Source organism: Sipha flava, unplaced genomic scaffold (genome assembly GCF_003268045.1).
Source record: "Sipha flava isolate LNK unplaced genomic scaffold, YSA_version1 36_pilon_pilon, whole genome shotgun sequence".
In the NCBI taxonomy this organism is placed as follows: domain Eukaryota; kingdom Metazoa; phylum Arthropoda; class Insecta; order Hemiptera; family Aphididae; genus Sipha; species Sipha flava.
Window position 1 is genome coordinate 2,681,277 of NW_020273076.1, and position 12,928 is coordinate 2,694,204.

Genomic DNA, 12,928 nt, shown 5'->3' on the forward strand with positions numbered 1-12,928 from the left:
ATAAAACTATTGACTCTATAGAGAAGTTGACAAATTAATTAACTAAATTAGTTTGTAATTGTTTTGGAGTAGGCCATCAGTTTATTTTCTAAAATGTGGCTGACTGTGAAACAATCCATTTAATTTAGCACAAAAAGACCACTTGTGACATTATAAAATGTGATAAGTGTGATACTGTGCTTATTTGATGAATTAATGAATTTACTAATAAGTGATAAAACTCAAAGTATTCAACCACACATTTATATAAATTTTTAATTTTTAATTAAATATAAAACCATTAACATAATAATAGTATTGTTTAACTTCAATGGAACCCAAAAGAAACATGTAAAATAATAACTTGAGTACGCCTTGAAATTAAATATTTTTATTTAGCACACTTACGGTAACATTTCATTGAATTACTACTATGATTGTTGAACATTTAAATGTTCAATTTTTAAACTAGTATTATATAGCTTCTTCTTAAACACAAGTTAGTAAATAAAGCAATATATATACTTTTAAGTATAGTAAAATAATTATATTTAATAATTGAAATCCCTAAAATTTTAACATACCTTAAAAAGTATTTTTAGGAGAATTCAGAACTGTAAGGAAAGTTTGTCCCCAATAAAAGCATAAGCAAAATTGGGAAAGATCTAACCATTTTTTATGTAGCATAATAAATAATTAAGTTATTAACTACAATTAAATAACTAAATAATATTTATATGCAAATTTATATAAAAAAAATATTATTCAAGAGACAACATACTTGATCTTTGCTGTAAACAATCAATGGACCTCTGCGTTGAACATGACGACGATTTCGCATTTTTCCTTTTCCAGCACGTAAACGGCGAGATTTTATGACCTAAAGTAAAAACTTGATAAATTATAAAAATATATGTATATTTAAATTTTATATTTATATATGAAATAATAAGAATTAAAAATAATTTAACCTTTTGGACATCTTTCCAGGCTTTGATACGATGTAAGAAAATGGTGGCTTGTTTAGTTTTGGTGTATTCTTGGATTTTATCAGAAACAACCAATGGGAATTCAGGTACCTCCTGAACCAAATGACCTAAAATATAATGTAAAAGTTATTTTGAACAATGTTCAACATTAATCATACTTAATATTATAAATTTAATATATTAGAACTTGAATAATGAAGTATTTTATGTTTTAAGTATAAAATTAAGAGGTAAATGTTTAAGTACAATTTTACTATTAAAATTAAAGTTATTAGACAAATTAATCACCATACAGACTGCCACACACTAAAGTAAAATATTAACCCATATAAAAAAATGTCTCCCATTATTACAGTTTTTGGACAGTTAAACCACCAATAAAAAAATGGAAAAATGTTTGATACTCATGCTATAACAAAAAAAACCAAGGCAACGCCTAGAAAGCACAAATTTAATATATGCACCAAACGATCAAATGGTTTAGTACAAATACAATTGTATTTGACAAGGCCAAGTGCAATTAAACTAGATATTTTATTTCAATTAGATAAAAAATATATTAAAAAAAAATGTTGAATAATTAATCTGTTAACATCAGAAAATAGTTTGCTGTGAAGTAAAAAACAACTAAAATACAGTAAAGTTTAAAGTAAAAGAATAAAGATGTATATAATATACAAGGGCATACCAAAAACAAAATCACATCAACGAAACGCAAATTTCTACAATGATGGCCGTTGTCATATTAAATGTTGAGAAGTTTATCTACACCCCTACCAGCAAAAATGTGGTACTACTAATACTGTCCCATACAACATCAGTTCGGTTTCTTTTTGGTATGCCCTCGTACAATATGCAATTACGGTATTTAAATTAACTGCAATATATTCTTAAAATACAATATTAAAAAATATAATTTAAAAAGGGTTTATTCAACTAAAAAAATTAGCAATATTCAGGTAGAAAACATGTTTGATACTCTTGCCGCCACAGCTTTTATGAAAATAAAGCGAGGCAACGCCTAGAAAGCACAAATTCAATATATGCACTAAACGATCAAATGGTTTAGTACAAATACATTTGTATTTGACAAGTCCATGTGCAGCATTGTTAAGATTAATAATATATATTCATTTAAGTAGTAACACCATAATATATAATATAATTAAGTTAACAAAATATAGAAAAAAATATTAGTTTATCAGGTCCTAATAACAGAAACATCACCAAAATCATAACTCAACGTTCTGAATAGAGGTACAATAGATATTCAACATGAAAATTATTTTTAAATGATTTATTTATGTTTAAAAAATCAAATTAAGCTATAAATAAAATAATCAGACTTTGTCAACGTGTAAGTAATCACAGGCTATCATAACCCAGTGCTCTAATGCATTGTCATCATTAAATGAAATACAATTTGATTTTTTTTTTATATAATTTTAATTTGGTATATAATTAAATTTATACTTTAAAATAAAATTTAACTATAAATAATGTTATCAGACTTTGTCAACGTGTTAAGTAATCACAGACTATCATAACCCAGTGCTCTAATGCATTGTCATCATTTAATGAAATACAATTTGAATTTTTTTTTTTATAATTTTAAATTGGTATATAATTAAATTTATACTTTAAAATAAAATTTAACTATAAATAATGTTATCAGACTTTTTCAATGCATTAAATAATCACAGACTATCATAACCCAGTGCTCTAATATTGTCATAATTTAGTTAAGTATAAAAAATTTGGATATTTATCTGATAACACAAAGCATACACTTGGAAAAAAAAGAATAAATATATTTACTGTTAATATAAATTATACAGAAGTATGAAGTACAGATATAATATTAGATAACTTTTATTTCATTATTATAGATAATAAATAATTAATTCTATATTATTTTATATTAAATTCAACTTCATTGGAACTTCAGAAACAATTACGTAATAATTACGAATATGCTGATTAAGTTAATTTAATTTAGTACAAAAAAAAAAAAAAAGCTGAAAATACAAAGTTTATATCTGGACATTTTAGGTGCATAGCATTAAAAAAATTTAAGATGGCAACAGTATAAAATTAAATTACCTTTAGACATAACAAGTGCAGGTACACCAGAAGCAGCAATAGCAGATACTGTAGCATAACGCTTTTGGGTAACATTAATCTTCCTATGCCAACGGCGCCAAACACGCGTAGGAGCAAACATTCGTCCACCACGGCACATGTTACCAAAAGCTCCTTGACCACTACGATGTGTACCACCACCACGAACACGAGGAATACGAGCAACAGCACGTCCAGTACCCCATGATTCAGCACTAGTTTGATGACCTAAAAATATTAAATATAAGTTATAAACAATCAAAAAAAATTGAAAGAAAAAAACCAATAACTAGTAATAAAGTTTACCAGCTAATTTGCTAACTGCATAAGGTTGTCTGCTGTTTTTAGAGATATTATCGTGGACGAAGTTAACAACATCAGGTCTAATAGGTGCTTTGAATACTGTAGCAAGAGCAACAGTATCTCCGGTTTCTTCATTTTTTTCACTGTATACAGAAACTAACGGTCGAGCTGTAGATAAAGCCTAAAAACATAATGCATTATTATTGAAAAATCTTTATTAAGTATTAGGTTTCATAATTTGACTTCAGACAATATTAAAGTGATTAAAATCAATATATCTTCATGTATCAAATTGAGTTCCCGATTAAGGAAGACTAACGGTAATGAAAACAGCAATAATCGAAAGTGAGGTTAGGTCTACAAATATTGTGCTGAACACATTAATTATAAGCCAAATAAGAAATTCATATTTAATAAATATTTGAACAGTCAAGCATCGACGTTAATTAATACAATATTACCGACATTTACGGAAAAACGATAAGTATTAAATTAATATTAAGTCCACATGGCCAACATGGTTAGAAGTCGTCTACGTAAGCCGCAAACAAAACTTAAAAACTCCATTTAAATTTGAAAAACAATTTTTAGTAAACATAATTATAAAATTAAGGTGTAATTAAGAACTTACCATAGCGTTGTCCCTTAAAACTAAATTATTAAAAACTTATTAAAAAATTGACCATCCAGGCTATAACCGAGATCCAACGATAGAGAAAGATGAACATGCAATACTTTTACCACAATATGAGTACGCCACCACTATCGATGGGTGGGAGAGAAGGGACACGCACCGCTCCAGGGAAGTAATAAATATTGTCTTGGAACAAACAACTTATTTAATATTTATATTTTTTTTTTTTTATAATAAATAATTTACGCGCCAAATATAAATTTAAGTATATCAATAGGAACGAAAATAACTTACACAATATCACTTATATATCACAGTTTAATAATTAAATGTAAAATAATAAATAATTTATACTGATGTATATTGTGATTAGTTGTTATTTAAGATTTTAAGATATTATTATTATTATTTATTTATTTATTTTTTTTAATCGAAAAAGACACAATTACATACATTATTATTGAGTAACATTTTCGATTATCTTTCTCCTTTAAGCAAAGCTTGTGTTAGAGAAAGCGAGTTATATATATGATACAATTATTATAATTATAGAATTTACAAGATACAGAGTAAAAGTTCTAAGTACATATTAAGTTAAATATACAAATAGTTTATAAATATTATCAAGAAAATGTATATGATAAAGAAAGAAATATAAAATAAAGATATTAGTCTAAGATACACAAATAAAACTTCATAGATTAATATTTATACAGCTTAGAATTAAAATAAAATTACAACAACTCATTATTTAATTCAAGAAATAAATATTTATGTACCAAGCCTTTAATTACTTTAATTCTTAAATAATACTTTAATAATAGTAATACTTTAATTTAATTTCCTCAATTCTCTTTTATTGCTTAACTCTTTATGATAATTATCTAAGTTAAATTTCTTAACTAAGTACATAATATAAATTTTTTTTATATAAAAACCTTATTGGCACCAAGTTCTTTATAGTTGGCTTTCGTAGATTCTTCTAGAGTTAATTTATTTAGGCAAATTCTGACCATATTATTTTGATTAACTACTAGTGCATTTAATATGTTATCTCGAAGGCCACCCCATACCAATAGACCATACTGGAAATTTGATTGAAATAGTGTAAAATATACTATTTTCATTGTTTGTTTAGGTACCATGTTTTTGAGCTTGATCAATTTAAATGTAATAAAACGTAGCTTTCCTAATAAATTGTTAATATGAAAATTCCATTTTAAGTTGTTATCAAAGATAACACCCAAATATCGAATTTTTCCAACTATTTTAATTATTTTGCAGTTTTCCCAATTACATATTTTATTATTGACGCAACCATGTACTGCTATAGTATTGAATTTACAATCTGTTTTATTAATTGAAAATGGCATAAACACAGTTTATCAATATTTAGAGATAGATTTCTATTGTTTAAAATGTTTATTATCTGATTGAAACCTCTGCAAGCTTTCTCATATACCCCATCTCATGATTTGTGTGAGAATAGGAAACAAGTGTCATCAGCATAAGTAATTATCGACCCATCAAAATTAATATTACAAATTTCGTTAATATATAGGTATTATAATTAGAATGGGTCCAAGAACACTACCTTGAGGTACTCCATTTTTAATACCATACATGCTACTATTTACTTCATTAATTTTAACTGACTGTTTTCTATTATGCAAATAACTTTTAAACCAGTTTAGGCTCGAATTATTAATTCCAAAGCTAGTTAGTATGTTTAATAAAATTTGATCATTCACTGTATCAAAATTCTTGGCTATGTCTAAAAATATTGCTAATTATTTATTGGTATTATCTAGATTACTGTATAGAAATTGAGTGACTTTATAAAAAGTACTGAGAATGCTCAGTACTTAATCCCGGACTAAAGCCATACTGGTGTTTTGATAATAAGTTATTTTTTTCTAAGAACTCTATCAGTCTGGCTTTGATAATTTTTTCAAATATCTTAGAAAAATTGCTCAACATGGATATTGGCCTATAGTTGCTCATAATCAATTTATCACCACTTTTAAACAAAAGTTTAACTTCAGCTACTTTTAAGGTATCAGGAAAAATACTTTGTTCTATACTTAAGTTATATATATGTTACGGTAAAAGATGAATATTGGTGAATGTCGTCATTCTCCGGTGAATGACGTCTTTTACCAAAATTATTCGATTATGTAGGTGATGTAAAAAACCAGATTTTAAATATAAATGTACATCATTCATCGGTCATTGATGTCATTTACCAAAACTGGTGGTAAATTATGATAAATCTCAAATAATACACTGATTTTTTTACTATAGGTACTATTTATAATAATGATTTATTGTTAAAATAAAAAAATAATAAAATAATAAAATACGTGCATATTACAAATTATTTATTTGTACAATTTTGGTTACTATGAAATTTTGAACTGCACAACATTTCCACTGCATTGCAAGCACATTTTTTAGTACCACAACCAGTTTTGCAGTTGCATCGATTAAATCCTTGATGACCAGCTATTCCATGTCCTGCTGCTTCTCTTAATGTTATTTCCCTGTCTTTAATTTTTTTCATGGCTTCATCTAGCTCTACATTTCTTTACATAAAGAAATTTGTGTTCGTGTATATTTGTGTTTCAACACCCCATATTCTGTCATTTCTGTCACAAATTTTTACAAATAATATTATAAAACACACATTCGTAGCAAATACAACTCGCTATAATATACCCGTCGATACTAACTAATAAACTAAAAGATTATCTCACATTATTATTCGGGTTATCGACGTTATTGCTAGTTGGGATTTTCGTTTATAAAAGTATTAAACATCATTATCCAATTAAACTGGTGATTGACGACAATAACCGGAGAATATCTGCATTTACAACGTTTACCAATTTTTAGGTAAATGATGTCATTTACCGGGGAATGACGTCTTTTACCACGTTTACATCATTCACCGTAACATATATAAACAAGAGGATCCACTACCATTTTATTAATACATTTTAATATTTTTACGGATACTTTATCTAAACCACTTCCTGTATTGTCTTTAGAGTTATTAATAATATCTAGTATGTCCGACGACTCGATTTTTTTTTAGAAACATATTAAAAAAAACGTTATTAGGAACATGACTATTCTCTGAATTGATCGGTTTTTTTATATTATTCTGAACGATATGATTCGGTCCAAATTGCATTGGCTAATATTGACGTAATTGATTTATAATGAATTTTACTAAACATTTTTCGATTATTAACAAAATTTGCATTACTTGAAATTGAAACACAAACCGTACAGTGATCTGTTATATCAGTGAGTATTACACCAGCATTAATTTTACTTGTGACGTTATCATTACCATTAATAAAAATGTGGTCTATACAAGAATGATTAACATCCTTTGGCAATCTGGTATCACAGATATCTATATTATATTATATCTATATTATAGTATAATATAGATATCTGTGTCTGCTATAAACTACTATAAAAGAGATAAATGCACTTTCAGATAACGTATCAAGATATTTATTATAATATTCATGTATACCGATTATATTGACATTCATATTATCAGTTATTACTGTTAATTCATTGTTAGTATTTAAACCATCTATTACTTATCCTAATGAGTTTATAAAGTTATCGCTATCGGTACCGGGAGACCTACAGACACATATTAAATTAATTGGCACTTTGGTATTAGATATATAGAGTTTTACTATATTAGAATCTACGAAATCATACTCAAAAAACTCTACATTTAAGTAAGTTTTGCAAATACCATAGCACCATAATTTTGATTCCTTTTTATAGAAGAAAATACAAGCTATAGCCATCTAAAGCATAATTACATGGTTGAACATTATGCCAGGTTTCCGTAAGTACAATTATATCAATGTATATATTTAGCATCATTTTCCAGAAACAATAGAAGTTCATCAAAGTGTGCGTGTACACTCCTAATATTACAACATATTATATTAAGATAATTATTACACACATTATTATTAATATACACAAATTCAGAAAAAGATTCATAGTAATTTGTTCTGTAATTCAAATATCCCTTACAGATACTTTCCATGAGAGTAAAAAATTAAAACTAATAGTAATATAAATACAAATAAAATATTAAGTTAACTTAGTTAGAGATAACTCATTGTCGACAACTGTAGTTTTTGTAAGCTCAGTTTTTTATAAATAGTTTATAGTCTCTGAACTAGACAAATTTATACCTTGAATCACGTGCAAATATTTTAGTTTTATAAAATAAATTTCTATTGAATTGCGTCAAATTATCATTAATATAAATAGCTTTATTTTTCCAACTTGCTTCCACAATATTACCAGTTGGTTTGATTTTCCTAGATGATTCAATCAGATCTTTTTGACTTGTTTCGATGTTAGTTCAGCTATGATTTTCTTCAATCTGGTATTGAATTTTGATTGGACATTAATTTGCAATTTTTTTAACTGTATTTTTATAATCCTCATTTTTTATTTCCGGTACGTTTACAATTTCAACGAAATTATCTAGTGACTTTTGTTCAAGTATATTCAATTTGTTCGATAGTATATTTAAATCGTTACGTAAATAATTATTTTGAACTTTTAAAATTCTGTTTTCTTCCCTCATGTCTTTCATAGAATTAAGAAAATCTTGTAGTTGCTCTTCAAACGAGTCAAACTTATCGCTCATATATTTAACAGAGTCCGTTAAATTAATGAATGATTCATTTGTTAACACACTTGCTTCATTTCCCTTCTTAACGTTCACAGTAGGTGATTTTGTTTTAACATCAGTTGAGAATTTGCACTTTGCACAGCCCCATTTTTGTCTAGTCGTTTTTGATATTTTCCGAAAAGTCGTTTCTCTTAACACCGCACATCCTAAATGAAAAAATGCATTGCATATAGAACACTTCAACTTATCTTCCTCGTAAATATCGTTGTTACATACATTGCATAACATTATACAGTAAATAATTGGATTACGCAATTATTAATTAAGATACGCGACACACAGTAACTATACACGCACGTCTATACAGAACGAAGGAACTGATAAAACAATTACGATTATTTATTATCATTATTACGGTTTGAAATATTAGAAACCCTTGTGTGATATTATATTATAATCTGACTATAAACATTTTTGTGCTAATTTTAAGTTATTTGAAACTCATTGTTAACTTTTGTTTATTTATTTAAAAGACAATGTTTAATAACAGTATTAACTATCATACTTTTTATTTATTTTTTTAAAAAATAAACTGTTCCTAGCTTTCGTTATCTACATTCTTAATATAATATACATTTTTTTTTTTGTTAATATTATAATAGTGTATCTAATTACAGTGACAATTATTTAGTTCATAAATACAAGCTTATAAAATATAAATGTTGTATTTATTGTAGATATTTACAGTTTTTTTTATCTATTATTGCTATTTGTTCCGTGGTTTGATTTTAATATCAAGTCGTGATAGCGCTCTCTTTCAAGTCTACGTTGTAGTGGTAGTACCAGTGCTGGATTAAACTTTTGTGGGACCCATAGAAAATGCTTTCGATGTTGAACACTAGTTATTGATCTGTATGGGTATGACGGGATGATAAGAGTATACCGAGCTCTTTGAGAAATTTATTACAATTTTCCATATTTTATACCTAAGCGATATTTCATTCAGATAACCTTTAAGGTGTTTATTATATTGTTTATTAGATTCAGTGGAGTCACACTAATCAGTTGCGTCGTAGGAAAAAAAGTATTATGTTAGTATAGGGAGACCGTGAGGATGTCCGAAATAAATAAATTAAATAGAATTAGACCAAATGTTAATCTTCCTGAGCTCTTAACATTGATATTAAAATAGATTTTTCATTGTTTATTTTACAGCGAAAAATTGGTTGATAAGAAATTATTTGATTACTAATATGAAATAAATATTTGGATATGTTTAATTGCTGAAGTTTATGTAATATTCTCCCTTACCATAATTTTTCAAATGCTTTGGAAATGTTTATAAAAACTGCACCCATATGACGAAGATTTTTGAATGTATTATTTACATGTCCTGTTGTGTAAAGTAATTGCGTTGTTGAATGATGTGATTCGAAATCAAATATAAATTTTATTACGACTTCCACGAAATCCAAGAACTATAAATTTGATTTAAGTCATTATTTAAATTATGTAACAACAATACTAAAAAAACTATCACTACTACACTTAGGGCCGGGTTTAAGGGGATGACTAAAAGGGCATTAGAACCCCCCCCCCCTTGGGACTAAGCTCACTATTTTACAAAGCTAAGTATTATGATATATTAATAATTATTATAAAATATCGCCAACTGTCATTGATGAATATAGTACCATTTTTTTTATAAATAAATAGCTCATTTTGGTTGTTAATTATGTGTTATATCTATATTCAGGAGTGTACCCAGGAATTTTTTATGGGGGAGGGGGTCCAAAATTTTTATTTCATCTATTCTCTAATTATAATTATAGTTTAACTCAATACCAACAAATTACTGTTAATATACTATAGTATGGTTTACAGTGGCGCATTTAAGGGGGGGGGCGAAAGGGGCAAATGCCTCGGATGGCAAATTTTTGGGAGCGGCAAAATATTCTAACTTTTATTATTGATAGAAAAAATATTATAACTTTTATTATTGATGTGTTTATGATTTTTTTTTAATTTTCACGCCTTTTTCAGTATTGTTTAGTATTTTAAAAAATATTGTTGAGCATCTAATAAGAAATTAAAATTATACATTTAAAAAGTTTACAAAAGGAGTAAAATTGTACCTAAAAGTGTTCAATGTATGTGAGCATTTATAAAAGAGAATAGTTTAGTTGAAGTATATCCTTATATTGATATTGCTCTAAGGATTCTACTATGTATGTAAACCTTCAAGTAATTGTTCAATGGAAAAATCATTTTCTACATTAAAAAGAGTCAAAACTTATTTAAGATAAACAACGAGAGAAAATCGTCTTAATTAATTAACAACCCTTAACATTGAAGCTGATTTAACGTAAACTATTAATTTTAATAATATTATTGAACATTATTTTTCTCAAAAGTCAAGAAAAAAATTATAAGCTATCGATTTTTTTATTATATATAATTAATAATAAATATAATATATTTTATCTAATAAAAAAAACCATGTATTGTTAATCATTGCGCATATAATAAGTATAAATTCCGTTTTTCATATTTAATATATATATATATATATATATATATATATGTATTAAGAAAGGAATATTCACTGAAAAAAAAAAAAAAATTAGATCAACGTTAGAATATGTATTACCAATGATTTTATAATATACAATATTTATATTATAAAATCAATGGTATTACTAAAAAGTTATCTAATACAATATCGCAAAACAACTGATTTATAATATGTTTCATAAAATTAATTTTTTTATTGCTTAACTTTGAATTTATTTATATATATATATATATATATATATATGTTTTTTTTGTAAGGGGGAAGGGCGGAAAAAATATTTTGCCCTGGGGCGCGTATGTATTAAATACGCCACTGATGGTTTATACATTATAGGTACATAATACGAAAACAGTTCCCGCGGCGCCGCTGGTTCAAACTCAAAAAAAAAAAAAAGTTATGCCTATTGTATAATTTATAAACTTTTCATATTGAAAATAGTGGTAAATTAAAATACGCTATATACTTCTATTATACTATTTACTATTAAATCATTGAGTATGTAGAAATTTCAATTTTCGGGGGGGGGGAGTCTGGACCCGAACCCTCCCCTGAGTACGCCCTGGCCTATATTTTTAAAATGGTTTCTGATTAAAATCGATACCAATAATATAACTATTTAAAATTTGTCACTATTGTGAAAAAATTACTTGCTTATGAGGAACTCAAAAACATATTCTGTAATTTAAAATTGTAAATAGATTTAAAAAACAACTAAATTCTTGAACCTCTATTAGCTCCTACCTTGGTTAGTGATAAAACCCATTCCTGACTACACTTGTCAGGTTATTCTTTAGACAACCTCAGAGTACGTAGTATAAGTTGTCGAAACATTTCGTTTTTTTTCATGTTCAAATAATATTTTTTGATCTCTTTTCGTCAAAAAAAATAGAATTTTTTTTCATCGTAAATTAAAAAAATAGTTATCGTAAGGACATGACATGTTCACTGAATGCTTTTATCACTGTTAGCTATAAAATAATGCCTAAGCGTTTAAATATTAAATTTTAACAAAACGATAAATATCATGAAAATCTGTTGCATTTTCGTAGTCATTCAATTTTCATTCTTATACAGATGGGCAGTTATATATAATATGGCTACTACTAGGCTTGAAAATTGGATATAATATTTTTTATAAGATTTTCTTTGAATCGATAATTAAATTGATATAGAAGTTTGAACAAAGGTGGTTTTTAGCGCGCAATTATACTTTTAATACCTATCTAAAAAAAAATGTTCACAACTAAGTACAAAATTTCAAAATTGTCATTTAACACAAAAGCATGCAATATTGAATAATTGAACACAGTAGACAAAAAATTAATTAGTAGAAAACTCATTACAACATTATGGCTTAAAACATATTGAAAGCAATACAATTTACATTTCACAAAAATTTACGCCAACTCTTACGACTCTGTTCAAATCATACACAGACAACTTATGCGTAATTATGGTTATCTTCGTATCAGAAATTGATAAGTGTTCACCAATGGGAATCATGGCCTTAGAAGATCTAATCTTCTAATATTCTGAAGCTGTGATGGGAACTATCTTCATGGACAAGATCTTGTATCCCGCACATAGACATAATATAATCATTATATTATGTCTATAACCCCGCATGATACTGGTGACGG

General features: G+C 26.6%; 1 protein-coding gene and 2 pseudogenes across 1 annotated transcript in view; all 3 read right to left on the reverse strand.

Moving 5' to 3' along the window:
- Window positions 1-4,131, reverse strand: part of LOC112687932 (60S ribosomal protein L4) — a 7,514-nt gene extending 3,383 nt beyond the window's left edge. Inside the window, exons 1-5 of the mRNA XM_025560927.1 lie at window positions 4,024-4,131; window positions 3,396-3,573; window positions 3,072-3,317; window positions 951-1,075; window positions 761-859 (exon numbers count right to left, since the gene is read on the reverse strand). Coding sequence (XP_025416712.1) covers window positions 761-859; window positions 951-1,075; window positions 3,072-3,317; window positions 3,396-3,573; window positions 4,024-4,026 — 651 coding nt within the window. The 5' untranslated portion in view covers window positions 4,027-4,131. The remainder of the gene's footprint in view (window positions 1-760; window positions 860-950; window positions 1,076-3,071; window positions 3,318-3,395; window positions 3,574-4,023) is intronic.
- A 2,272-nt stretch (window positions 4,132-6,403) lies between these two features.
- LOC112688062 lies at window positions 6,404-6,813 on the reverse strand (annotated as a pseudogene).
- A 1,288-nt stretch (window positions 6,814-8,101) lies between these two features.
- On the reverse strand, window positions 8,102-9,080 carry LOC112687901 (annotated as a pseudogene).
- Window positions 9,081-12,928: the final 3,848 nt, after the last annotated feature.